Source organism: Pipra filicauda, unplaced genomic scaffold (genome assembly GCF_003945595.2).
Source record: "Pipra filicauda isolate LSUMZ 115617 unplaced genomic scaffold, ASM394559v2 scaffold98_size3848907_pilon, whole genome shotgun sequence".
Taxonomy (NCBI): Eukaryota; Metazoa; Chordata; class Aves; order Passeriformes; family Pipridae; genus Pipra; species Pipra filicauda.
The window spans coordinates 2,337,101-2,364,854 of record NW_024105186.1 but is presented as its reverse complement, the minus strand read 5'-3'; the positions used below and the strand labels follow the sequence as shown (position 1 = coordinate 2,364,854).

Genomic DNA, 27,754 nt, shown 5'->3' with positions numbered 1-27,754 from the left:
CAGCCCACCCTATGCCATCAAATACTTGTGTAAAATATTTGTATCAGCCTTAGCCCTGGCTGTGTGGATCTGTGCATAGTGTGCACGGAGTCTGCTGCAGACATGGGTCTGACTTCTGCTCTGTATCCCCTGCCTGCCCCAAGCACCTGTGACCCAACAGCAGCAAGGTTCCCCCCCAACACCACGTGCTGGTGCTCCAGCATGTAATATGCCCGGGGCAAGGACAAGGCCAGGTACAAGTAAGCCATCTGGTGCCCCCACTCCAGTGGCCTTCATCCTGGGAACAGCTCATAAGAGCATCGGTAATGGGAGGCTTGGGGTGCTCTCGGCACGCGGTCACAGAGTGCCTCTCACAGAGCACCCTTGAAAGCGGAGCAGGGATACATCCTTGGAGGCAGCATCAGGACCAAGCCCACAGCCAGCATAAGGCAGGGAGCCTCACAGAAGTGTATTAGCAATGTGGCTGCATCCCAGAAAAATCAGTCCATTAGGCCGGAGGAGAGACATTTACCTGCTCAACAGGCACTGCAGGGTTACGCTGGTAGATCCTGGCCACTCAACCACTCCCCAGCATCACCAATCCCCCACCCTGTGTGCAGGATGCTGCACACACTGCTGAGCCCCCTAGACTACTCTCCCAGAACACAAAGGTTGCGCAGGGTCCCTGCACAGCCCACTGTTCCCCCACACTGACTGTGCCACAGCTGGGAACATCATCAGCTTCTTCCTGCCCTGACCACAGCACCCAGATAGGCTCTGGAGACCAGGACTCCCCTGACCCAGCCACATTGAGCTATTAAAGACATATTTCATATTTTCAAAGCCCTTCCATTTGTTCCCAAGGCACCCCGTTAGATGCTCAGCAACCTGCCCACTATTTGCCGTGCCGCCCATTAGCCAGGTCACTGCCAGCTTGTTTACCAGGGACTTACTGGAGAAGGTGTCCCGGCTGCTTTTTATCACTTCTCTTTACATTTACCCTCACAGAGTAAACAGGGCCCATCTGGCCCTGCCACGCTTCATGCTGGCTGCTCTAAGCCCCGTGGTAATGAATAAAACCAGACCCTATGGTCCTCACCCCACTCTCTTCATCCTCTTTCCCCAGGGCAGCAAATTGTCCTCAGGTGCCAGCGTGACATCACCAACAAGTCCCCAGACCTCTCCCCATCCCCAGCATGATTTCCAGTCCCCTAACAGCCCCCTCTTCTTCTTTCCTTCTCACCTACTGCCCACACGAGCTGGTTTAACCAGCAGCATCCCCAGTACGGAGGGGCCACAGGAGGCAGTGAGCAGCTCTCTGTGCTGGCAGCTAAAAGTCATCTTTGAAGGAAAGGAGGTAACTCTTCCTTATGTCAGAATAATTCAGGCTTTCTCTTCTCACCCATGGGCAGGCTGAGTTTTCCAGAGAGGCTGCTGCAGGGAGGCAGGCGCCTGAGTCCAGCTGACTCTCCTTAGCTGTCTGACGAGTTGTCAGAGTTTCACCTGCTGCAGCAACAGCTACCTGCACCAGGGTTCAGGCTGGTCCCAGAGAAGGAAGGGGCCAGTGCCAGCATAGGCAAACCAAGCGGAAATTTCCACTGGTGACAGATACACAGGCAGGTACAAGAGGAAGGATGGAGGGAGAGGAGACCAAGCCTCTGCAACAATGCTTGGAGTGAGGAGGTATTGCTGCCCCTCCTGCTCGCCCACATTACTCCCTGCTTCCCTCACCTCCCCTCTCTGTGGGACATCCCATGGGGCACAAAGACATGAGAGCAGGATCCATCCCAGCTCCTGGAGCTTGGAGAAGATTATGGAGGCAGGAGGCATGGTATAGACAGTGGTGGTGCTGCTGCTGCTGGCCTGTGCCCATGGGACATGCCACTTTGTGGAGACCGAAAAGGATTGAAGAGGAAAGAGATTCCCAGATGAGGCAAAGGGCTGTCTCCAGCCTGTGGTACTGTCTGCTTTGTCTGCTGGGAAGTGGAAATAGAGAGTAGAGTCCACTGCACACGTGCGTGCAAGCATGCACACACACTCTGGTTCTGACACCACATCCAGGACTACCACCTCCAGGACCTGTGCTGCTGCTCTTGCCTCCCCAGAGTCACTAAAACCCCTGGAAAACCCCAGCCCCATGCCAGGGAACAACAGTTACTTGTCCTCAACACATCCTAACACAGGCACCCCCCTCTCAAAAAAATTTCAGAGTCCCATGGATTTCCCCTGACGTGGACACATCCCAGCTGGGCAGCCCCACAGAAGGGTCCCAGTGCTCCTTCACCACGAGACAGCTGTGGCGTGGGCCAGGGGCTGGTTGCAGATACCTTGGAGCATGTTCCCAGCAGTTACTGGGGCCAGCCCTGCCCAGTCCCTGCCAGATGGTGATTTCAGCACTTTTGTGGCCCTGCTGCCTCATCTTCCACCTCTCACCCCTCCCTCGTGCCAGCCGGGCTGCACTGGCAGTGGGTGTGCGACCATGGGACACCAAGGAATTGCAGGAGATGTGCAGGGTCCCAGGCCACCGTAGTCCCAGATTCCCCCCCACCCTGGCCCTTACCTGGAGGAGGAGGAGAAGGAGGAGGAGGAGGAGAAGGAGGAGGATGACACAGGAGCTGCAGGCTCGGCTCAGAACCCACTGGGTCCCTGCCCTGTGCAGAGCCCTCTTCCGTGGGAATGGGTTTCCCTGCCCCTCTGGCTGGATGGCTGCAGTACCCGAGGGATGAGCGGTCCTTCCCCGCCTCTCCCTGCTGCAGGCTCCCTCTCTGGCACTGGCTCCTTCACCGCCCTCGCTCCATCCCTCACTCCCTGTGCCAGCAGCTGAGCTGCTCCAAGCCCAGCCTCATTAAAGAGACACACTCCCTGGTACCGCCGCCCGGGGGGGAGGTGGGGGGATGCTCTCACGGGGAACGCTGGGGGTCTCAGGGGATGGCCAACACCCTCAAGGAGCGACAGGGACCAGTCAAGAGCAGAGTCAACAGCTGTGGGCTGCTCTGCACCAACAGAATATCAATTTCCAGGCAAACTTGTATACTGGTGAGACCCCAGGTGATGCTACAGCATCAAAACCACAGAGTTTGGCTGAGTGGGACATGTAACCACACCCTGCGTGTCCGTCCCCCCCCCCAAACAGAGCACAGGGTAAAACAGCCCCCATCAGCCAGCTGAAGTCTCCAGTACAAATACCACGGGCCACAAATGTCACAACAAGCTCCACTAGGAAAGGTGTCAGCTGCCCCGGGACCACCACAAAACAGCCAGGTGCAGGCAGATGCTGCACATCCACCCCAAACCCACATGCCCTGGGGTCCCACTAGGCTGTCCCCATTAGACTCCATGTACTGCAGCGAAATCCCAGCTCTGAGGAGCAGGAGAGAGGAGGAATTCAGGGACAGCCCAGCTTTTGGGTGACAAATATGATAAACTCCCCTGGGGAGGGTGCAGACAGTCAGGAAGTCCCAGCGAAGTCAGGACATGTATGCTGGCAGGGAGATCTCACAGCCTGAGATGCACTGGGAATCCCTCCGCCACCACTGGCAGATCTGTGTTCCCAAGTGGGACCAGAGAAATCCACCTGATTTGGGACTAATTCCTGCCCTGCCTCTCCCAGGCAGCTCCCTGTGCTATAGATAGGACTGTGCTGCTGCAGCTCTTTTTATAGAGCACACAGAGAGGAGTCCCCCACCCCACCCCCAAGCACTGCAGAACCCACCACTGCAGCCATGCCAAACCTGGAGCCAGTCCAGGCACAAACTGGGGCAGAAAGCTCCAGCAGCACCACGAGGGGAGCAGCCCCTAGTCCTCGGCAGGTATTTTTGTATCTCACCTCTAAGTTGACCCATATGTCACTACAGCTTCAGCTTCTTGACATGGGTTTCACAGGTGATGGCAGGAACAACGGAGGGAAATCTTGGCGGAAGACATCCTTTGCTGCACATGAGACACACTCCCCCTTCTTGACCCCTTACCCTGAGATTCAATCAACAATTATCTGGCCAAGAGGCACTCTGTGGTTCCCTAGGGTCCTTGCAAGAGCACTCTGAGCCATTCTCTCTCCCATGTGAGATGCCCTACGGCATGCTGCTTCCCCTCTCCGTTCTGCACAGAGAGCGAGCTGAAGTGTGCAGCTGCTCCCCTTCCCTCTCATTTACAAGAGAAGGATGCTAACCCATGTATTATCCCCCCCCCCCATGACAGCTGCCAGCTCTGGGAGCTGCTGGAGGCCCCGCACGCACCACAGCACATCTTCACAGCCTGCAGCATGCACGACACTCCTGCTCCCATCGTCATGGTAAGTGCTGAGCTGCTCCAGACCCACAAAAAACCCTGCAAGCTTTGATTTTTCCCTGAGAGATCATTTCTAGGCCAAGCTGAGGCAAAGAGAAGTGTCCAAATGCGAGTGCTGGGTCAGTGCCACCAGCCAGGGTGATGCGGCTTGGCCAGCCCACCGCATCAGACGTCGGTCTCGGCGTGACAGCAGGTGAATAACAACAGCATGCACAGCACTGGGGCACAGGTGAACCTCCCCAGCCCACTGGCGACCACAGCAGCCCCAGGCAGACATAGACAGGCTCCATCCCATTCTGTACAGTGCTCCCAGCAGCGTCAGGCATCAGGCGTGTGTGTCCCTGCTCTGTACTGTCACAGCTTCACTACAATAGCTCATCACAGCCACAAATAGATCTGGAGAGCCTGGTGTTGCCTTTTGGCAGAGTGCTGAGCTAAGGCATGTGTTAAACCCTTTAAACACAGGCCCAGCTTAGCCCAATGGCTCCATTCATCATCCTCATACCCCAGTGGCCCCACACAGCCCAGTGATCCCACGCAGCCCTCACCAGCAGCCACAGCACAGCCCAAGGGACCAGTCAGGGCCTGGGTATTTATCCCCAAATGCCCCATACCTTGAACTGAATTATCATGCAGAGACGAGGCTGGCTGGAGGGGCTCGAACCACAAAGCTCTTACAGATGCTCTCAGGTCCTGAGTCACTGATAGGTGTCACTGTGACTTTAGTGTGAGTGTAGTTATTTGGGAAATAACCAAAACCCAAGGAGATACCAGCTGGTGTCAGGTTGGCAGTGATTGTGCTCGACACAGCTGCAGCTTCTCAGACCCCACTGAGGGCTGCAAAGGGAGAGGGCTGGCCTGCAGGGAGAGTGACAGGGGTGTCCTGTTTGGCTGCTCCCTAATCAGCAAGAACTAAACAAGATCTTGAGGATGGGTAGCACAGAGGAGGAAGGGAATGCTAGTGATGTTTCTGGTCAAAATCAGGTGCACCTTGGCTTAACCTGTGTAATATCAGTCTGGCAAGTTGCAGGGAGTTACAGAGGGGCCGGAGGGAAAAAATGAAACAACACATCAGCAGAGATAGAGACGCTGGTAGAGACACCAGGGATCCTTGGGGAGAGGGGCTGGGAATACTGCCAGCACTTCTGCTTGCCCAAACTTAACTGAAGTCTCCGCAGGATGCTGGCACAGGTAGATGGGGCTGGAAGCCCCTGTGGGGCTGGCTCTTACACAGCTCCAGGACACGCATTGGTGTCTGCTGAGTTTCCTTTCGGCGGCCGGAAATAGCGGGGGCTCACAGCCTTGTGGGGGGGCACGTGGGGGATCGCGCAGCAGCCAGCCCGCCGGGATCAGGGAGTGGCGCCAGGCTCGCTGCCGAAAAGGAAACTCCCCGGATTGGAGGAAAGCGACTCCCCGGATTTGAGGAAAGCGAAACTCCTCGTGCCGCTGACGCCCTGCCTCTCTTCTTCCTCCACAGCGGCCGAACCCTCCTCGGGCTGCGAGCAAAGCTCTGCGGTCTCTGCGCGGGGACCCTCCTCACACGGCAGCACAGCCGGGCAGCGGGTGCCCGAGGGTGGGTATTGCTGCTCCAGCTTCTCGCTGCCATCCTTCTCCCGAGGGTCTGCTCGCGGTGGGACGTGGCGGTTCAGATCAGCTTGGGCCATCGGGGCTCGGCGGGATCCCGTCAGGTCAGCCCGTCCCTTCGCAGTGGAGCCCGAGAGGCTCGGACCGCTCCCCACGGGCGGAGATGCGGTACGCGGGGGGCAGGCTCGGATCCCTGGCCACGAGTGGAGGCTGTCGGGGGCTTGTCCCTAATCCGGACTAAAATGTTGTTTGGGGCCCTGGGGGCGGTGGGGGCATGATGCGGGGGAAGGCTGAGGGGTGTCGGGCCGGGAGCGGAGCGGGCAGGTCCGGGCATATCCCGCGGCGGGCATGGCCGTGCGGCTGCTTCCCTCTAGCGGGGACCGGGGGCTCGGCCGCCGGCTGCGCCCAGCACCGCACCTCCCTCCCGCACGCCTCGGGCCGCCACCGCCCCCGCAGCACGTGGTGCGGGCGGGACGCGCTTCCGGAGCGGCGGCGGAGCCGTGAGAGGGGCGGCATCGGGTGAGGCGGCATCGGGAGCTCCGTGCCCCGGTCCCGGAGCGCGCGTGGGGTCCCCGGGACGGAACCAGGCAGGCCCTCCACGCGTGTCCGCACCCCCGCTGGCCGAGCGGATGGGCCCGCGGGGATCCCGCCCGGTTTCCGGGCAACCGTGGCGCCCGCGGGCACTGCTGCCGCATCCCCGCGGAGGTGGCCCCAGGGGATCTCGCTGTCCCCCCGCCCTGTCCTTGATGTGGCCAGGGCTGGGATGGGGGGAGGGGGCTGAGGACAAGCAGCCCAGCTGGGCCAGCCGCCATTCCACCGTGGCACATTGGAGAAAGGGGTGGGTACAGCAGCTCTGGCAGGGACACAGCGCCCTGGGGCAGGCGCAGGGAGGCGCAAGGAGAAGGAAATGAGTGTTTTGGGGACTTGCATTAAACTTTATTCCATGCCCACAGCATAAGACTCTCTGACTCATAGCAATGGGAAGACCCAGGAAGGAGTCCGCTGGCACATCATCCCCTCGGGCGGCCACAACTGCCTCCAAAACTGCCCCTGCCGCACCACCACCTTCCACTTCAGCCACTCGGGCCAAGGCCACGACTGCAGGCAGCCGATCCCAATGTGCTCCAGCTGCCAAGGCTACCACCCTCAGTCAGGGGCGGGGAAGAAAGGCAGATTCTGCTCAGCCAAGACCCACAGCATCATGTGGAGCCCGAGGAGATGCTGGGGACCAGAGCAGAGCACCTCCTAGGAATTCCTCTACAACCCAGAGGAAGCTGTCTGATGCCAAAGCAGCTGCTGGTCTGGCCAGACCTGACCCATGTCCGCAGAAGAAGCAGCCTGGGGCTGACACGAGCAAAACCTTGGACCGGTTCCTGCCCCCTGTGGAGAGCCAGGACATCCCACGGGTGGAGAAGGAGACACGGGGCCAGTGGAGCAACCCCAAGTGGTACGAGATGCGGGAGAACCGCATCACGGCCTCCGTGGCCTCCAAAATTGCCAACAGCAGGTTTGCCAACGGCAAGACAGATGAGGTGCCCCAGTCCTACCTGAAAGCTGTGGTGAACCCTGGCCCTGGGGTGCAGACCCCGGCCATGTCCTGGGGAATTCGCAATGAGAAGGCGGCCGTGCAGGCCTACGAGCAGAAGGCAAGGGCAGTGGGCAAGCCGGTGAAGGTGGAGGACTGTGGCCTCTTCATTCACCCAGACAAGAAGTGGCTTGCTGCCAGCCCAGATGGAGTCATCAAGGAGGAGACTACGGGGAAGGACCTGGGGCTGCTGGAGGTTAAGTGTCCCTACAAGCACAGGAACAGGACGGTGCGTGAGGCCTGCAAGGACAAGGACTTCTGCCTGGAGGTGGATGGGGACTCCTATGCCCTGAAGAAGAATCATGGCTACTTCACCCAGGTCCAATGCCAGCTGGCGACAGCCGGCTTTGAGCGGGCTGACTTTGTGGTGCACACCAAAAAGGAGACGGCTGTAGTCCCAGTCCAGTTTGATGCTGAGTTCTGGAGGAAGACGGAGCCCAAGCTGGAGAAGTTTTACTCAGAGGCAGTGGTTCCCCACCTGGAGCAGAAGGCAGGTGGCTCTGCCTGGGCTAAGGAGGAGTAGACCCCTGACTACCTACTTCACCTAGATGCTTGCTTGGATGCATAAACCCAGCTTTGACCCCTAGCATAGAAATTACATCCTTGTTAGCTGCTGTTCCTGGACCATTCAGAGCCTCAGGACTGAAATATTGTACCAGCAGGACCCTGCGTGGTAAGGGTTCCCACAAACAGTGCCTTCTTCCTGCCCTAGGCAGGTCAGTGCTTGACCCCCAGAGCCTTCTTACCCTGCTCCCCTCACTGCATCCCCCATCTAACCTAACAGCATGCCTGGTGGAAGCTGGCATACCTCTGGATCTTCAGGGAAAGCCAGTGATATGTCTGTGTTGGAATTAAATAAGCCTGAAATAGACTTATTTTGTGGAGAAAACTGGAACCATTAGCACCTCAATTGCTGTCAGGACTAAATCATAACTGCACTCCAGAGTGGAGACAGAGGCAAGGTTTGTCAGAGCCCAAGAGCGAAACTCATCTAAACAGTGATGTGCCTTAAGCATCAGAGCAACAGCATGTGGACACCTTCCCTCCCTGAGCCATCGGACCTGCTGCTTCTGTGGAATAACCCAAGACATTCCCCACGAGATGGCTGCAGCCTCTGGACCAAGGTTCCCATTGAAGGTGGTTATCCCCCAAGCCATGCACCTCCTGAGGACCTTTCTGTAGAGCCATCCCTGTGCACCTATGTAACAGTGTGGGGAGGTGGTTGTCACTGTTAAATAAAAGATCCACTGGCCTGGTCGTTCCCTGTGATTTTTGCAGCTTGGGATTTCCCCGGGGGGGGTGTGTAGTGGGGCTGAGTGGGACTCCCACACCAGGTACCCTCCCAGCCACAGCAGAAAGGAAGAAGGGGAGCACTCGGGTCCTGGAGGGACATGAGACCTAAGGTCACTGAACTATGCCAAGGCCACCACTGTTATGGCAAAAGTATTTATTATATACATAAGACTCCAGTCACACTCCACAGGGCAAGGACCAGAATTTGCTATAATACAAAGTAACTATAATACAAAGTAACTATAATACAAATTAACTATAATACAAAGTAACTATAAAAACATAAAGCACTTTTGGGGCCCAGGCTTTCCACAGGAGGAGAGGCACAGGGACGAGCCTGGGGGCTGCTGTGTGACAGGGGGCTGTCCCACACCCTCCTCCCAGCTGTGGTCCCACAGTAACCAGATGTGCAAGTAGGAAAGAACCCAGTTAAGAATTATAGTTATGGGGACTGGCAGGTAGGGGCTGAGCTCAGTGTCACCAGGACAGGAGTGGGGTCTGCATCCCCCAGGGAAAGTGCAGAAGGCACATGGGCAGGGCTCTTTGGAGGGGCTGTGAGGAGGAGGTGGGATCCAACAGCTAGTGCATGTGGGGCCCCAGGAGATCACAAACACTAACACACCACCCACAGGGATCGTGGCTGGACCACCCTCCTCTCCCCCACACACCTCTGGGATAACTGAGCTCCGTGGCCAATGTGATCCTCAGGGAGGACACATGTGGCAGCTTTCAGGAGTCAGAAGTGTGAGGGGGACAGTCTGGCCCTGTGTCCCAGCCCCTCCCCTGCCAGTGCATTGATTGTCTTCAGGTTAAAAAGGGGCCCCCAGCCATCCTGCTCTGCAGGAGCTTCAGTCAACGAGGCGCTTGCGGGGCACTGTCCGAGCTCGGTTCGAGCGGCGAATCTCCTGCTTGGCATCCCGGCATCGCTGGCAGATGAAAATGTCAGGCACATTGGATTTGCGGATCTTGGCACAAGAGAGATGGATCCAGGTAGCGCATTCATTACATTCGATCATGGGCCTCCCTGCAAAGGGCTTCATGCAGAAGCAAGTGATCAGATCCCAGGCATCGTCGTCTGGTCAGGGAGAGAGATACACTGGTCAGAAACCACACTACCACCTGCAGGTCTGGCTGTGGCCAGACTAGCCAGTTCCTCTAGGTGTTAAATGGGACAGCCCACCACTCACCTTCTGCTTTGGTGTTGGGAACTTCCGCAAATTCGACTGCTAAAGTTGCAAAAGGGAGGAAAAAAAAGAAAAAAAAAGGAAGACCAGATGAGCAAGGCAACCCTACACCCCATTTCAGACCCACTTCAGGTCTGCACCACCTACTCTACACAATAGAGCTGCCAAAGGGCAGGTCAGCTCCCTGCCCTCTGCTCTTCAGTCCCCCTCAGGTCCCAAAGGTACTCCCCTTGCTGGGAGAGGCTTGGGCCATCAACAAGCCCTCCCTGTGGCCAGCATGAGTGGCTCCAGCTGAGGGAGGGACAATGTGGCACTGTCTACAGCACAAGGGGGCCCTCTGCACTCCCTTTGACACTCACCACTGAGCTGGGAGGTCCCTCTGCTTGTGTCTTCCCCTTTGCTTTGGTCCAAGGTATTACAGGAACTGGGGCTTTTCCTCCCTCCAGAGAAGGGGTCATGCTCCTTTAGCTGAGGATCCTCTCCTGCTGGCTTCTCGGTCCCCTGCGCTCCGTACATCCAGTCTTTCTCCTCCTTCATCGGCTCCTCCAGGAGGGAGTTGGGCTGAGGGTCCCCAGACAAGTTGGGGGAAGGCTCCAATAGCTCCTCTTTCACAGGAGACAGCTGTCCTGCCAGTGCAGCCAGCTGTTTCACCCCATCCTGCTCTGCCCCAAAGTCCTTCCAAGCACTCAGTGGCACCCTCTTCTTCACCTCCTGCTCCAGAATGCGTTTCTTTGCTGGTGGTTTCTTCCGTTTGATTTGCTGGGGCCGGACATTGTAGAAGCCAGTGGAAAAGACAGGGCTGCTCATAAGCAGGCCATTGTCCACAACTCCCCTGGCCACAGCATTCCTGCTCTTCCTACTGTCCATTGGGATGTGGCAGTCAGAAGAGTGAGATGAGATCGAGCTATCACTGTCCTGAGTGCTCCCTGTGCTGTTCTGGGGACTCATACTGCCTCCATGGGTCCAGGGCACATACTACAAGAGGAGAAGATGCAGGATTAGCATGGGAGACTGCAACACAGACGTTCAGGGTAAAGAGAGGGAGGATGGGGCTGGAGGATGACTGTCCAGACGTGTCTATCCAAACTTCAAGGCCAGGTTGGATGGGCACCTAGGCAACATGATTTAGTGAGTGGGACCCCTGCCCACGGTGAGGGGTTGGAACTAGATGATCTCTACGGTCCCTTCAAACCCAAACCACTCTATAGTTCTTTATGATTAAGAGCTGGGTCTCCACATGGCAAAGAATCCAGGGGAACCAGTATCTTTGTAGAGGAACACCCTGCAAGCCCACTTACCTCTTCAGGGTAGGGGATGTAGCCTGCATAAGCCAGAACGAAGGTGCAGAACTGGTTGAAATCCTCCACAGTTCTCCGTCGTTTCTGAAGCGGCTGCAACAAACACCACGAGTGGATTAAACTCCCAGGATATCTCAACCTGAGCCGATACCACAGCTGGTGCCGGCAGCAGCCATGGACTGCCCGGCAATTTTACAAGCACAGAATATCGAGGTTACTCAAACATCCATCTTTCCCGTAACCAATCCTCACATCATCTGCCGAGGCAGATGCAGCCCTTCCCCTTAAACCCAGATCGCGAGAGGGGGGGGAGTCGGCGGGATGGACACACACGACGACACCGTGACGACATGCCGGGACACCCAGAGCCCGGCAGCCGCCGGCAGAGCCTGACTCGGAGCCTCGGGGCCCCGCTGCCGGGTTGTCCACCATCCACGGGCGGTGACTCCAGGCCGGGGGACTCTCCCGGGGCAGCGGCCGGTGCTCTCGGGACTCGGTCCCGCGGGGGGAGCGGCGGGAGGGGCGGGCGCCGGCGGCAGCACCGGCGCCCCCCGGGACAACCACGCACCCCGGCGGCCCCGGGGGGAGCCGGGGCCGGTCCGCAGCGCTCGCCCCGCGGTGGCGGCCGGCGATGGGAGGGGGTGTCGGGGGCGGCCCCCCCGCGCCGCCCGTCCCCGCGCCGGGCACCTGATGGCTCCCAAGATGGCGCCGCGCTGCCGGTCCTGCCCCGGCCGACCGGCCGGGGGGGGGACCCCGCCCCCCGCACGGACCCCCTGAACCCGCGGTACCCGCGCCGCCACGGGACCCCCACACCCCCGCACCGGTGCGCAGCACCCCCGCTCCCCTTCACACACACGCGCGCACCCCGGCACCCCCGCAGCCCCCAGCACAGCCGGCCACACCGCCGCCCATCCACGGGGATCCCGAGTGCCGCCGCCGCGCCCCCCCGGGCAGCATCCCCCGCCCGTGCCCACAGCCCCCCCCCGAGGGCTCCTCTCCCACGCACGGCCCCCGCGGGCACACACGGAGCCGCTCCCCCCCCCGCGCACACACAGGCACTCACACACACACAGAGCCCCCCCCTCCTTCCAACCAAGCCTCCCCCTCCGGCACTAACCCCCCTGCACAGACCGCTCCCCCACGAGGCCCTTACTCCACACACGACCCCCCTCCACCAGCGCACACAGAGGGACACCACCAACAACCCCCCCCCGTACACACACGGCCACACAGAGGGGACCCCCCCGTACACACACACAGAGCCACACAGAGGGACCCTCCGGTACAGAGACACAGAGGGGAACCCCCTCCCCTTCCGTACACACACCGAGGGACCCCCTGCTCCCCGTACACACACACAGGGTACCCCCCCCACACACACAGAGCCACACTAGCCCACCCCCCCCCCGCACACACACTCACAGACGACCCCCACACACACTCCTGAGGGCACTCCCGCACCCCGCGGAGGCCCTGCAGCCCCGATCCCCAGCATGCGGCCGACCCCCCCCGCACGATCCGCTCCCCGCCGCCCCGCTCACCTCCTCGGGCGCCGGGGACGCGGGGCTGGGCACGGGGCTGCTCCCCGCCGAGCACGGCCCGCCGCGGGGGCAGGGCTCCGCCGGCTGCCCACCGGCGCTCATGCCGGTGCCGGTAGCAGCGCCGGTGCCGGTAGCAGTCCCGGTGCGGTGCGGTGCGGTGCCCGCCGCCGGTGGGAGCGAGGCTCGAGCGCCGCCCCGGCCGCAGGGGCGGGACCACCTGGTGGCGGGGAAGGCGGAGGCGGGGCCTCTCCCCGACCGTCCCGGTGAGGGGGGGGTGCCGGTGAGTGTCCGCCCCTCCCGGTACCGAACACCGGAGCGCAGCCGGGCTGGACGCGCCCGGACCCGCCGCCGCCGCCAACGGCAACGCCGAAGCACCGCCCACCGCCCGCGCGGGGTCGCGGCTCATGGAATGTTGAGGCTCGGGGGGGAACACCGCGCTCGAACCGTCCCCGCGCGCCCCCGGGGGCGGGGCGGCACCCACCACACCGGGGGGCTCCGTCCGACCTGGCCCGGAACAACTCCAGGGATGGGGCATCCATAGCTGCTCTGGGAAACCTGTGCCACTGCCTCACCACACTCCTGGGGAATCTTCCTGATATCCAACCTGAATGTCCCCCTTGCAGTTTAAAGCCATTCGCCCTTGTCCTTCGACTATGTGCCTGTATAAAAACTCCCTCTACCTCTTTTCTAAATATTTCAATAGCAAAATCCAGTCCAGAAATTGCATTTTCCTATTACTGGATGAGGACAGGCACCCCACAAGCAGGGACATAGGTAAGGCAGAGATGTTTAACACTTTCTTCAATCCAGTCTTCAACACCAATGATGGGCTTTGGGGGTCCCTGAGCTGGAGTACCATGACTAAGAGAATGATAAACTCCTAGTCAACCCCAAACTCATGCAGGATCTTCTTTTCCAGCTGGATCCCTTTATAGGGATGGCCTATGGGGCCTTATTGGATTCATCCAAGAGTACTCAAAGAACCGGTGGATACCATCATGAGACCTCTCTCGGTAATTTTTGAACTGCTCTGGGAATCTGGAGAAGTCCCAGTTGACTGGAAACGGGCAAACGCTGTCCCAGTTTTCAAGAAAGGTAACAGGGATGATCCTGGTGCCTGGTAAAATTATGGAGAAGATTATTCTGAGAGTTTTTGAAATACACCTGAAGAACAATGCAGGCATGGGTCCCAGCCAGCACAGGTTCATGAGGACCATGAAAATCCTGCTTAATTTCCTTTTAGGACAAGGTGACCCATGTAGTTGATCAAAGGAAGCCTTGACACAAAAAGATGTAACCTATTTGGATTTCGGTAAAGCTTTAGATACTGTCTCTCCGAGGATCCTTCTGGACAAAATGTCCAGCACACAGCCAGATAAACACCTCATGCAATGGGTGAGCAACTGTCTAACAGGTGCAAAGGGTAATAGTGAATGGGTGACAACAGACTGGCAACTTGTCGCTAGTGGGGTTCTGCAGGACACAATTTTAAGGCCAATGCTCTTCAACATCTTCATAAACAACATGGATGCAGGACTTGAAGGTACACGGAGTTTGCCAATGACGCCTCCTGTATCTGAAGTAAGGCAGCCTAGTCAGCAGGCTCCCCTGATCAGTCAGCCTATAGCAGACCCTGACCACAGGGGGTCTTTGGCTGGTCCAGTCCTTGTTTTTTATCCACAGACTCTCAACCTGTTCATGGCTGTTACTCAGAGGCAGCTTTTCACAATCTGTCCCTTCCTTAACACAGAGCCCAACAGCCCTGCCCCTCTTTCCCAGCCTCTTCTGAAAGCTTATAGCCCTCCATTGCAGTGTTCCAGTTTTATGATGCGTCCCATCACGTTTCTGTGATAGCAATTAGGTCAGTTTTCTAGTTGCACCACCGTTTCCAACTCCTCTTGCTTGTTACCCATGCTGTGTGCATTGGGGTAGAGACACTTCAGGGAGGCTATCAGCTTCTTCACCTCTTGGGAGAAGCCCTCCCTAATAATTCCTTTGTGACAATTTATAGGTATTATCCGGTTGCTTTCTAAAGTGTTAGTGTTTCCTGGTTCCTCTCAGGCACTCAGAAGTACCTCCCCTTACCCTGCTAAATCTAGTTTAAAGCTCTGTCCCCTCCTCTTGCTCACTTCACACAGCCATCAAACCACAACTGGATCCTGGACCCTCCAGAGCTGACACTGGACCCCAGCCTTTCCCCCCAAGGTGGCACCTCAATGGCCTGTGGCACTCCAGTGACCAGTGGCACACTGTCACAGCTCCACACAACCCACCCCAGCTAGTGGCCTCCCCTGTACCACAGAGCAGCCATTTAATTTGGAAAGAATCATCTGGAAAGCATCTCCAGCTGGGCAACTTTGCCCTTCAAGCAGCAAGACAACCTCCCCCTCACCCCTGCCAAACAAAGCCCCACAGCCCCCCAGCGAAAGGAGAGCATTGCACCCACTGCATCCTGGGTTTATTTACACCACAACCTCCGTGTGGGTGGGCAGGGAGGGATGCTGGACAGCCCACCCCCTGGGCCGGTTCAAAGGCAAGGCAGGCGAGGCGGCATCGGCAGCAGCACAGGGAAAGGAACAGGGAGAAGGGCCTGGGTGAACCAGGCTCTGGCTCCCTCGGCACTACAGACGCAAGCGAGCCCAAGCGAGCCCCAGCATCGGGGGGCTGGGGAAGAGGCGGGGTCACTTTTAGCAGCAAAGGCCTCATTTCCCTCCAAGGCAGCAGGGAGGACAGTGGCATGTGATGGAGCCGGACTAGTGTTCAGGCAGTTAAACAAAAAAACAAAGAAAGAAAAAGGCAGAGGGTGAAGCGAAGAAAGACGGAGAACAGCTCCTTTCCTGCCCTCCAGAGCACGGAGTTAAACCAGGGTAGGGATGCGACACCGCCTTCCCTCCTCTCGGCAGAGCAGCAGCTCCAGGCACAGCCTTCCCAGTGTGCCCAGGGCTGGACACAGCCCTGGCCAGTGGCAGAGTCCCTGGCGTGCCCCTGGCCACGCACAGCACCAGGCTCCTGCTCCCACGCTGTCCTTCCACCCGGCCCTGGGAGGGGAGAGCAGTTCAGGTGGCAGTTTGATGGCATGGCTGACAGTCCATGTGGGCAGCAGCGTCCTCGGCGCTCTGCCAGGCACAGTTGGGATGGATGCCAAGGTGGCTGAGCTTTGCCCTCCAGCCCCCGGCGCAGTCCGGCTCCCGCCTCCCTTATAGGAAACCTTCCTTCCGGAACTGCTCCTTCAGGATGTCTCTGTACTGGTCAAAGCCACCCTCGATGCGGGTCACAGTGGCGTTCTCACACACCCACAGCTCCTGGCACACCAGGCGGATGAAACGCTCGTCATGAGACACCAGGATTATACCACCCTGTCAACACACAAGGGAGAAAAATGGGAACTTAGTGGACCACAACCCAGGGCTCAGAGACAGTAGCATGGAGATCCTGTGCCCCTGTCCAGCCTGTGCTCAGCACTTCAGGATTCCATCCACTTCAGGGAAAACTGAACAGTATTTCACTGGCAGGGACCTCACTGCAGCCTTTTCTTCCTTCAGGGGGACACAGATCATGTAAAAATGAGGCATGTGCAGCAGGAACATATTTAGTCTCCACTCTTGGAAAGTAAGTGCAAGGTTTGTTACCGGCTCTCCAGGTCTCAGACAACTTCAAGGATGGAGAATCCATGCAAAGTCAGTAACACTGAAAAGGTGTCTAGTTAAGGCCCCGAGCAACCTCAGCTAAGCTTTTCTTTCACAGGAAAACTGCTCCAACTTGAGCAACAACCACTGATATCCAGGGCGATCACAGTGGTATCTGGAGCCTGAGTCTTTGGAGATCAGCCATAAAACGTGCCTAAGAAAGATCTGAGTGGCCCCAAGGCAGGGCTGAGAGCTGCACACAGCATGTGATAAAGTCACAGAGTGTAGGTGGCTGGTCAGGATGGGGGACAAGATGCTCTCTGGGCTGCTGTTGCCTCTCTCAGACAAAGCCAGCAAGTAAAACCAACCACCAGGATGGACAGCTAAGGCAGAAATGTGACTGATTTCCCAAATTTTGTCCTAGACTTGAAGTCGCCACTGGTGTTGACCATCCACCTCTCACTGAGATACCAAGTACCTTGAGCTGGAGGCTGCAGGAAGTGTTAGAAAAACAGATCTTACTGGGACAACCTTACCCGGAACTTATTCAGTGCCTTTGCCAGTGCCTCAATGGTCTCCATGTCCAGGTGATTTGTCGGCTCATCCAGAATGTAGAAGTTTGGACTGGAAGAGAAGGCAGCTCTGAAGATGCACTGAACAGGCTTGGGCTTGGTCCACACCTCAACTGCTGCTTTAACCACTTAGAGCCACAGCCACTGGCATGTGCCTGGCTCCAGGATCAGGGTTGCCCAGCTCCAGGGACACATCTCATCCTGAGCCCAAAGCAGTGGGAGAAAACCACCTGCCTCCTTCCACACCATCCCCCCATACCCCCAGGGTCACAACCTCCCTCCCCATAAAGCCCCCCAAGAACAAGGCTTCCGTGGGGTAGCAGAAAGTCCCTGAAGGCCTGCCTTCCTCCCAGTGAAGAACACTCCAGGGATGAAGCCATGCAATAATTAACGGTATTTGGGAGAAAATTACCAGGGCATCGTCATCTGGGCAAAGGCCACGCGACTCTTCTGCCCCCCGGACAGGCTGGCCACAGGACGCAGGGCCAGCTCTCCCGAGATGCCGTAGCTCCCCAGCTGATGCCGGTATTCCTCCTCTGTCTTCCCTGCAGGATCATGTCACAACACAGCTATGGACACCTAGCATGACACAGAGCCCTCGGCTCTGAGCTCACGCAGCTGGGCAGCCTGTGCCAGACCAGCATGACAGGAGGAATTCAGCAGCACTTCCAGGCAATTCCCTCCCAAGCAGGAGGTTTCCCAAAACTCACCTGGGAACTTTCTTGCCAGTAGTTCTACAGCACTGATGTTCAAGTCCAGTTGATCCACATGGTGCTGGCTGAAATAACCGATCTTTAGGTTCCTGCAAAATAAGAAGGATTGGGAGATGGTACCAGGCCCTGCAACCACGGCACTGGCAGCTGCAGCTACCGAAGAGGGGTCACATGTGTGGGTGTGCTGGATCCAACCCCATTGCTCGGGCAGCCATCACTCCAAAGCACAGCCCAGGAGTCCTCCAGCTGCACCATCCCTCCCAATCCCCCCGCCCTTCCTCCCAGGTACCTGTGAGCATGTCTGATCCCTCTGACTGGTGCCAGCTCCCCCATTAAGATCTTTAGCATGGTTGACTTGCCAGCTCCATTTTCCCCAACCTAGAGAAGAAGCAGCAGCATTGGATAACGTGAAACCTGTGAAGGTACTTTGGAGAGGGGGGCAGCAACCAAGGAATTTCATCTCTCATGGATGATGAGGGGGGAGCAGGATGGGAGCATAACCAGTGACTCCAGTTAGCAGGAAGCTGCATTTCTATCACAGATGAGCAGCATGGGCAGCAGTGTCGGGAGGTATTTCCCCCTCACCCTCGAGCCTAAGGATTTCCTGGTCCAGCCTCAGCTGCAAGCACACAGCATCTCTGTAGCCCCCACTTGATGCTGCTGTCAGCTGACAGGGAAGATGGACCCAGTCTCTCCTCAGAGACATCCAGTGAAAGGATGAAGGACAATGGGCACAAATCACAAATTCTAATTGGTATTAGGAAAAATGTTCCAATGTTCCTCAAAATAAGGGTGATCAAATGCTGCAACAGGACCCAGAATGGGAGAAATAGTCCTCCCCAGAGACAACTGGACAAGGACCTGAGCAACCTGATCTAACATCAAAGCTGTCCCTGCTTTGAGCAGGGACCTCCCAGGGTCCCTCGCAGCTGCCATTATTCTGCAATCCCACATACCACACAGATACGGGACTCCAGGTCAGCAGAGACGGAGAGGGAACGGAAGATATAGTGACTTGGCTCGTAATAGAAGTCTACTTCATCTAGCTGCAGGACTGGGGGGGAGAACTTCTCAAAGCCGTCGGGGAACCTGGGAAGGCAGGAAGAGGTGAGAGATGGCCAGGAACCTCCCACACCCTGTTCCTAGCCCTCCTGGGATAATCTCTGCAACCCTCCTGGTGACAAGGAGGGCTCCCTGCCACATAGGGCCTCTAGGAAGGATGGTCACGAGAAGGAGACAAAGACCTGCAGCCTTGGCCCCAGGAGGGAACCCAGCCTGAAAGCAGGGGCCTGTCTGGGCTCCCTGTCAGAGTAAGGCTGGACCACACAAAGGGATGGCTGTCCCAGCTGGGACAGGACCAAGAAGAAGTTCATGTCAAAAACAGAGCCAGCACCCTCCAAGCAAGGGCTCAGGTGACACTTACTTCATGATCACCTCAGATTCCTTGTCCACAGGTTTCAGCTCTGGCCTGCAAAAAGAGGATACACATAACCAAGGCGCCTTGAATGAGGGTCTGCTCTCACACCAGAAGCCCAGGTAGAGTCTTCAGCTCTGTGACACCTCATTCCAGCCTCTATACCAGAGACAAGTCCTTAAAGCCCATACCACAACTCTATCTGCCAGGCACACTGGGATCCTCTGTTTCTTCCCACTAGCACTGCCCCTCCCTGACCTCCAGAGAGGAGCAGGACAGGCACTCACAGCTTCTCCAACAGCTTGAGCTTGCTCTGGACTTGGGACGCCCGGTTGGCGTTGTAGCGAAAGCGGTCGATGAAAACCTGCAAGAGAGAAAAGCATCAGAGAACTCCAAGTCCCCTTCAGGACCAGCCACCCTGCATTGCTGCCAAACCTCCTGCAGCAATACAGCCACAGGTCTAAAAGCAGAGAGAAAGGCACAAGGCTGGGAGAATGCCCCAACTCTACTGGCTTCTCCCAGTACCTGGATGTGCTCACGGTACTGCTGCTGGGCTTCATACTCTCGCTGCTGGTTCTTCAGCCGCTCCTCCTTGATCTTCATGAAGTTCTCAAAGTCCCCACGGTACGTGTCCAGCCGCTGCGAGTGCAGGTGGATGATGTCCGTGGCCACTGCATTCAGGAAGTTCCTGTCGTGGGACACCACGAGGATGGTCGACTGCCAAGTCTGGAGGAGACGGCGAGAGGGAGGCCTGAGCACCATCAACCAGAGGGCAGGGGTTGGTCCCACCACCCAGCCAGGTGAGACACCAGTCTAGAGGACGTCTCCATTCCTCCCCCTTGCTTTGTATCAAGGCCCCCCATCCCCCCCTACCTGCAGGTAGGTCTCCAGCCACAAAATAGCCCTCACGTCCAGCATGTTTGTGGGCTCTGAGGGAAGGGAAAGAGGCACCGAAGTCAGGAGAGATGGGGATGGCTGGATTATGCTTTTTTCCCCAGAGGAAAGGTTAATGATCAGTGTTGAGGAGAAAGAGAGGCTGAATGGGGACCTTCCCTCCAGCTCAGGGGACTCTTGCGTAGGGTGTGATGGGGTGTGGGCACCAGGGGCTGAGGGTCAGGCAGGGATACTCCCCCCACTCCATACTGGTACCCAGACCCTGGTGCCCCACAGCAGCATCTCACCCAGATCTCCCACCCAAGCTGGGGACTGCCCCCAGCATGGACTGGCAGCCAGGGCACATCTCAGGGACCAGTGAGGGAAAGGGAACAGCACCTGGGACAAGATGACACATACACCACCTGGCTGGGGCACAGATAGGGCTCTGCTGAGTGCAGTGAGAGTGGCTGCCCAAGCAGACTTCCCCGTGCCAGCGGAGCACCGACTGCGCTGCCAGGCCTGCCCGTCACACGGGGCTATTTTGGGCAGGCAGCTAAAGGCCATGGCATGTTCCAACCCCAACAAGGGCACAGGCAGGCCCTGCAGTGGTGTCAGAGGGGACTTGCAGTATCAACTTACCATCCAGCAGAAGGAGATCTGGCCTAGGGAAAAGAAGACATGGGATCAGAAGCAGAAAGAGCATAGGGCCAGTTCAGTGTCTAACCACACACACAGAGCTGTGATGCCTCCAATGGCCCCAACTCGAGAGCCTGAGTTGAGAGGACCCCCAGGCAGCACCCCTGCACCTCGCAGCATGGACAGCAAAGAGGCTTAACCCCATAGCATGAAGGCCTGGACACCAACCTGGCAAACAGGGCTCTGGCTAAGGCCAGTCTCATTCTCCAGCCTCCAGAAAACTCTCTGAGAAGAGAAGAGAATGCAGAGAGGGGTTACTGTTCAATGCAGAACCACTGTGCTTGCCTGTCTGCCGGCCTTTCCCAAGGCTCTTTTGGCTCTGTTGTCATCCAGAGGCAGCTTGCCCCTGCAGGTATCTCGGGCACAGCACGAGATCTGCGGTCCAGGAGGAAGGTGATTTGGCAACCCCCAGGGCAGGATGGGCCCTGGATGGGCAGGGATAGACCCTTGTTCTCCTTTACAGCCACAGCAGTGCCTGAGGGCTCACTTGGAACACCTCCCCAAACCCATTTCTGGCTTGATACCCAGAGTTTAGCAACTCACTTGGTTGTCTGTTGTTGCATCTTTGCATTAAAGCCCAGCCCAGCAAGAATGACAGACGCCCTGGGGAAAAGGGGAGACAATTGGAATCCAGGTACAGCATCCAACAGCAGAGCACAGTCCAAGGTCTCACCCACCAAGGGAACTCTGCTGCACGGCTTAAAGCCGTTCTGGTGCAGGAAAACTTCCCTACACACCCAAGAGCAGCACTTGACTGGGAAATGCAGCCCAGTGGAGCACAGTATCTTCATGAAGTACCAGGAGATTTGCAAGGATTTTTCAGCTCTTTGGCCAGGAAGAGAGTCTCACTACCACTAACATCCCAAAAACATCCCCCAGAAACCAGGAACCTAGGGAGGTCCGAGAGGAGCAGCAGCAACAATGCAAGCCATTTGGGGCAAAAAAAATCCCTCCAGCTTCAGGGGGAAGCTCAACTACTCCTAATCCAGCAGAGCTGTGGCACAGAAGAGACAAGAAAAGGCAGTAGGGAGAGCCCCATCCCCACGCTCTGGATCCCAGGGCCACAGTATCACCCTTCCATACCCCAAACCACTATTTAGCTCTGGCCATGCCAACAGACAGTGATGCCCACGGGGCTGTCTCACCTCGCTGGGGCCTTGTCTGCCTCAATCTCCTCCAGCTTTGCGTAGATTTCTGATAGTCTGGCACCTTCTGTCCCTTCTCCCCTGGAGCAGAACAAAGAGGAGCGTGTGGGACTCACCAGGTTAGAGTTCGAGTGCTGGGGGAGGCTGATCTTCCCAGGCAGGACTAAGGTGGGCAAGATGCAGCCCATCCTCACCAGAGCCCTTCATTGGAAGGGAGAGACCTTACAACGAGACCTCGTGGTGAAGAGGCCACAGAAGGGCTGTAAATCCAGTGGTGACACCTCACCTGCCAGCGTTGATCTTGGCAGTCAGGTCCCTCTCCTCCCGCAGGAGGCTCTCGCGAGTGGTGTCGCACTCCAGCACACTCTGCAGTGCCGGCGTCTCATCCCCTGCCACCTCCTGCTCCACGTGCAGGATGCTGATGTGGGAGGGGATGCGCAGGCTCTGGCTGGCGATCATCTTCAGCAGCGTGGTCTTCCCCAGCCCGTTCCTGCCCACCAGCCCGTAGCGCCGTCCGAAGGCCAGGTTCAGGTCTGCTCCGGTCAGCAGGACACTAAAGTAAGAGGACAGGTCTGGGGTCAGACTGACCCACAGAGACGAGATAACCAGAGCCACCTGCCCTGATGGGGGCATTTCAGGCTGTGCTGAAGCCAAGTAACCATTACAGGCTTCTCCTGCCCAAAGGCGAAGGGGTCAGTGCCCACCTTGCTTCCTGATCTTTCTCACACCCTCTGTAATTTCTCAACTGCTCTCTAATCCAGTCTCAATCCCCCATGGTCCAAAATCCCAGCCAGGATCTGTCCCACCTCCCCACCCACACTCACCGCTCACCGAAGGACACATCGAAGTTCTCGATACGCACATCATACGACTTGTTCTTGCCTGATGATTCCATGCGAGTCTCCTTCTTGCTGGAAGCTTGGCTGGCAGACGCCTCCTCAAGGACTCTGCAGGCCAGCAGAAGATAGAGAGGGGGTTCAACAGGAAAGCTTTGGTACAGCCAGATCCCAGCCCTGCTCAGCAGAACGGGATGGGGACGTTGGAGGCACCCTCCATACTCACAGAGGGCCAGATGACTTCAGGGAATCCCGCTCCAGCCTCTTGTCCTGCTTGGCTTTCAACCTGGCTTCTGCCTTCTCCAGTTTCTTGGCATTCACCATCTGGGACACGGAACAGAGAGTATGAAGAAGAGAGAGCATATTCAGCAAAAGCCCAGCGCTGGGAGAAAAGAGATCAATCAACCTCTTAAGCCCGAAAGAAAGGGAGTGAGGTAGGACAGGGAAACTGAGAAAGATTCAAGCACATTTTCAGGAGGCTAATCAGGCCAGAAAACCACTTCAGGAATAAAGTCCTAAATCAACTGCTCATACACAAGTTCTGCCTCAGCAAGGCAGAGGGTTTGGCCGAACCTATCATACGTCCCGTTTCTGTAGTTCCAGGAACCTGGATCAGCCAAGTCACTCCAATAGCAGCAACCTGCTATCCCAGTGCCTCCTCTGGTACACTCTGCACCCACCCTCAAAGAGCACCACAAGGTGTTTCCCTTCCCAACACATTAAACTTTCACCAGTTTGGAACAAACTCAGCTTGTGCAGTGGATCAGAGACAAAAAACATTTAATTAACCCTGAAGGCAAGAAGGCGCCAAGTGTTTTAACCTGGCCTCTGGTCTTGGCCAGGCTCTCAGCCCACTCCAGCTTATTCCTGCATCGAGTCAAATATTTGTGGCTGACCAAGAACACTCCTAGATATTTCTAGGCAACTCTGCAGCCACCGGAGCATGTTACGGACCCGTGTCCCAGACTGAAGAGCGCCTTGTTACTGGAGCTACTGGACCCCACACTTACAGGAGAGATTGAGTCACTCTGTAAACCATAACCAGCTCCCTGAATTTCCCAGTAAGACATGTCCTCCAAAACTTGACAGCCCTCCCAAGGCCTTCTCTGAATTGTTTCCAATTTTTCTGAAGATTATTTTTTGAGTTGCAGACACAAGAGCCAGAAAGTGAACCCAGCAGCAACACTCTGGTGCCAAAACCAGCCACAGCTGCCAGCTTTTACTTAAGACTCCCGTTCAGACATGTGGGGATAATGTTAGGTCTCAGTCTCCAAGTAAGGGATTCTCATTCTCAACACGTTAACCCATGGAAAGGAGAGCTCTGTGAGGGACCAGCCTGGTAGAGAGACTGCCCACCCTGTAGAGCTCCCTGCTTTGCAGATGCACAACTGCACCTCACCCGCACTCAAACTTTGGCACATCCAACACAGATGGCAAGCCAGGTTGTTCCTGAGAAGCTGCGCATTCCTTTGATAGAGATGTCCCGATTTCCTTCAGGTCATGGAGTGTAACTGCTTCCAAACCTCTCTACTCCTGATCTTATTTCTCAAAGCATGACAACCTACAGCTGTTTCTAAAGCTGGGCTTACAACCTCTCCTACAGCGGCTCTCCGTTAACTCCCCACCTGTAACATCCCCACATTCTGCCACTAGGCAGGACTTTATCTCTCATTGAATATTCAATGTGTCATCCTGGGACATTCTATTTTCTCAATCAAAGGCTTTGCTGTAGGAACCAAAGATCCTCGTGAAAGTCAGAGAAGATGCACCCTGAGCACCACCACTGCATCATCTATGCTTTGAACCTCATTAAGAAATTACAGCAAAATAGATCTTGTCAAATTAATAAGCTCCTGTTGACAATAACACCTGTTGAGCCCCTTCACCAGACTAAGGTCAAGAGATTCTCGAACTATAGAGAGCCTGATAAGGAGGAGCAGTAACCCCTGCAGCTGTGCCCCTAACCAGCACCAGCCTGTCCCCATTGCTCTCCAAGGGAGAGGTGACCGGAGCAGGGCAGGGCACCTGCAGCCCCACCTGTCAGATGCTCCCATGAGGGCACAGCCCCTACTTACTGAGGTCTGGCCTCTCTTCAGCAGCAGCCCCGGCAGCAGGTCCGCACTGGTGTCACCTGCAAGGACATGTTTGGGTTGGTGAGCTCATGTGTCAGGGAGGCTCCACAAAGCACTGCCTTAATGGCAGCCCAAGCCCAGCCACGAATGATCCCTCTCCCAACAGAAAAAGGGGAACAAAGTGCATCTCTACTCCTTCACCTCAGGTTACCCCACAGGCACTGCTGCCCACAGCTCAGCAGCAGGATGAGAGAGGGGTGCACATGTGAGTGGTGCCCGAGCTCTACTCCCCAAGGTCAGGTGTGCACACCCGAAGCCCCGAACCACTCTGAGCCCCGGGCATCCTGATGGCAGGGCGGGAGTCACTCACCATATCCATCGGTGATCTGGGAGAGCTGGATGGGGGCGTCCAGCAGCACCTGGCTGCAGCGCTGGGCTTGGCCTTCATCCCTGTGGAGAGGAGGAGGAGAGTGAGTGGGGGGAGCGGGGTGAGGGGGTGTGCGGGGGGCCGGGGGCCCTTACAGCTGCAGGGTGTTGAAGAGGCGCTGGCAGATCTCCCGGATGGCGCCGTCGTCCTTGGTGTCCTGCGACACCTCCCGCAGCAGTTCGCCCACCGCCTCCTCCAGCTCCTCCACCGACTCGAAGTCCGCCCCACCGCCGTGCAGGATCCCTGCGGGCACACAGCGCCGGCGCTGTCGCGACAGGTGGCACCCGCCCGCTCCATCCTTCCCTGTCCCTCCCCGGCCGCCCGTCGCGACGCGGGCGCTGTCGCCACAGCGCGGAGGTGTCGCGACACGCGGAGGGGCAGGAGGCCGAGCCGCGGCGGGCAGGTGGGCGGCGCTCACCCGTCACGTAGGCGAACAGCTCTCCGTCCAGGTCGGGGAACTCGGAGCGGAGGATGTCGGCGCAGGACGCCATGGCGGGGCGGGCCCGGCCCGCGGAGCCGCCGCCGCTCGCACCGGAAGGGCCGGCGCGCGCTGCCGGGAAGAAGGGAGGTGGCCGCCATTGCGCGGGGGCCGACGGGAGATGTAGTCCTGATCTGACGCGCATGCGCAGTGCGGCGGCCGGAGGGGTCCCGCTGCCATGTGCCGGGACAGCAGCAGCAGGAGTGATGGGAGCGATGGATCGGGGGCGAGCGGAGTGGCCCGTCACGGCACCAGAGGCCGCTCAGCCTCTGCTTGTCCTGTCTCAGAGGGAAAGAGGCTTGGGGAGGGTGTTTTTTTTTTTTTTTTTTTTTTTTGTTTTTTTTTTTTGTGTGTGTGTGTATTTTTGTTTTGTTTTGTTTTGGCTTCTCCCCTTCCTTTTAAAATCAGTGTTTCTGCTCTCAAACCACGGTCACGACACTGCTGGTTGGTGTTTGGGTTGGATTTTGTCTCTCCAGGTCTGAGGAATGAGCAGTCGGACAGCCTCATCTGTTCACAAACTGAAGGCCGAGGGGCTGAGCCAAGGGCCAGGTACAGCTGGTACCCTCAGCTACCGGGCACGGTGCCTGCCTTGGCCCTCAACACAAAAAACAAGTTAAAAGGGAAAACTGCTTCGAGTTCGCTCACAAGGAAAGGCCACCAAGGTTCATTTAAGCCTGGCTTACAGGGGGCTGGGCACACCTCACCAAGAGTTCAGTTCATCCCAGCTGCAGCCCCAGGGAAAGACCAGAGCACCGTCCTTTCCCCAGGGAGCTGCAGCACTGGCACACAGCTGGAAACAAAACATCACTTTTCCTTTTCACCTACTTTGCAGTTCCTTTCCACCCCCCCAGGCAGCCCCGGGCGGGGGAAGAAGCACAAGCAAGCCCCGAGACACTGTGGCACAGCCCAGGGAACTGCCCTAGCTCTTGCAGCACCAGTCCCAAACAGCAGTGCAGGCAGCCTTCTCCATTCTACATACTTTATTAGATTCAGAGCTGGACAAATCACAAAGTGTACAAAATGGAGACCACACTACCAGAAGCAGGATTGTGGGTAGCAGCAGCATTCCTATGGCCCAGAAGCGTTTGGTAGAAGTGTGGAGAGGGCAGGCTGGGGCAGGGGGCTCTTACCGCCAACTGCATTTGAGATTCCCCGAGGACAGACCCTGTTCACATCCTGACAGAGCTCAGCTGACCCACGATCCCTGGGACAGCAGGACCACATCTCCAATTTGTTTGGAAAGGACAGACTGGCTCAAGCCAGCAGTGGGTGGGGGTAAATGCTCCAAGGACCTGAAATGCTGTGCCACCCACATACACACCAGTAAGAGCCTAAACCCTCATCCTTTTTGGTCACAAACCTTCCATGGCAGGACTCTATACTGACGACTTTGCAAGAAATAAGGTGGTGGTGGTGGTATCTGGTGAGCCCACCATCTCCTGTGGTGAGGGCCCAACATACTCACCACCCCAGGCATCTCAGACTGGCCAGCAACATCTACCACAACAGCAATAGCTAGTACAGAAGCCAGGGTAACTTCAACTCAGATTTGTCCAGTCTATGTTTAGGTCTATTCTACGAGTACATATGCACAAGAACTTCAAAAATACTAGGATATGATGCAAGTAGTGAGACACCAACAGAAGAGGAGTTTAATGGTGGACGTTCCCTAGAAAGATCACAAGAGGATGGGAGTTAGACTAGCCCTTGCCCACCCTGGGACGGGCAGCAGGATGCTGCTGCACCTCTGCACACGACTGGGTTCTGAACTTCATCTGCAGCATGGGTGGTAACTGAGCACAGGCAGGCGAGTCCGCTCCCGGGGTGAGCCACAGGGTCTTTCAATCTGCATCGAGGGGCCAGGCAGACATTTCTCTGAATGTAGTTGAAGACCGAGGAGAGGCGGAGCATGGCTTGGAGAAGAGGGAGCCCGCCAGCCTGCTGGGGCTAGCATCTGGTCTCGTAGATCCCGCTCCTGCCGATGTACCTCACCCATTTTATCACATCGTGGTCACTGTAGTTCAGCTTTGGCTCAAAGACTTTCAGGTAGCGCACCTTCAGCCCAGAGGGTGCAAACGGGACCTATTAAGAGAGGGAAAGGCAACAGAAAGCATTGGAATGGGGGTAAGATGCTCTCCGTGCACGAAT

General features: G+C 57.1%; 4 protein-coding genes across 16 annotated transcripts in view; 1 reads left to right on the top strand and 3 right to left on the bottom strand.

Annotated features, from left to right (window-relative positions):
• The first annotated feature begins 5,628 nt into the window (after window positions 1-5,628).
• Window positions 5,629-8,692, top strand: LOC114003781. Its single transcript, XM_027751121.2, has 2 exons — window positions 5,629-5,839; window positions 6,804-8,692. The coding sequence occupies exon 2, from the start codon at window positions 6,828-6,830 to the stop codon at window positions 7,956-7,958; it is 1,131 nt and encodes a 376-aa protein (XP_027606922.1). The 5' UTR covers window positions 5,629-5,839; window positions 6,804-6,827; the 3' UTR covers window positions 7,959-8,692.
• Window positions 8,693-8,865: 173 nt separating this feature from the next.
• Window positions 8,866-13,084, bottom strand: LOC114003723 (PHD finger protein 13-like). Of its 2 annotated transcripts, none has more exons than XM_027751010.2 (5): window positions 12,752-13,084; window positions 11,211-11,303; window positions 10,272-10,887; window positions 9,916-9,954; window positions 8,866-9,803 (listed from the first exon to the last, which is right to left on the bottom strand). In XM_027751010.2, the coding sequence occupies exons 1-5, from the start codon at window positions 12,851-12,853 to the stop codon at window positions 9,577-9,579; spliced, it is 1,077 nt and encodes a 358-aa protein (XP_027606811.1). In that variant the 5' UTR covers window positions 12,854-13,084; the 3' UTR covers window positions 8,866-9,576. The 2 variants fall into 2 exon arrangements, with proteins under 2 accessions (XP_027606811.1, XP_039233956.1); XM_039378022.1 differs by lacking the exon at window positions 12,752-13,084 and adding an exon at window positions 11,463-11,792.
• Window positions 13,085-15,192: 2,108 nt separating this feature from the next.
• ABCF3 (ATP binding cassette subfamily F member 3) lies at window positions 15,193-25,648 on the bottom strand. The gene is made up of 21 exons (XM_027750994.2): window positions 25,547-25,648; window positions 25,224-25,371; window positions 25,072-25,151; window positions 24,705-24,760; window positions 22,856-22,953; window positions 22,618-22,740; window positions 22,080-22,346; window positions 21,794-21,874; window positions 21,192-21,251; window positions 20,817-20,873; window positions 20,592-20,614; window positions 19,950-20,005; window positions 19,602-19,802; window positions 19,364-19,440; window positions 19,086-19,130; window positions 18,619-18,751; window positions 17,952-18,040; window positions 17,660-17,751; window positions 17,362-17,494; window positions 16,914-17,001; window positions 15,193-16,107 (listed from the first exon to the last, which is right to left on the bottom strand). The coding sequence occupies exons 1-21, from the start codon at window positions 25,617-25,619 to the stop codon at window positions 15,949-15,951; spliced, it is 2,139 nt and encodes a 712-aa protein (XP_027606795.1). The 5' UTR covers window positions 25,620-25,648; the 3' UTR covers window positions 15,193-15,948.
• A 923-nt stretch (window positions 25,649-26,571) lies between these two features.
• AP2M1 (adaptor related protein complex 2 subunit mu 1) overlaps window positions 26,572-27,754 on the bottom strand; it is a 28,966-nt gene continuing 27,783 nt past the window's right edge. For all 12 annotated transcript variants that reach the window (XM_027750996.2, XM_027751002.2, XM_039377989.1 and 9 more), the window contains one exon: window positions 26,572-27,688. In XM_027750996.2, the coding sequence (XP_027606797.1) occupies window positions 27,554-27,688 (135 nt within the window). In that variant the 3' untranslated portion in view covers window positions 26,572-27,553. The remainder of the gene's footprint in view (window positions 27,689-27,754) is intronic.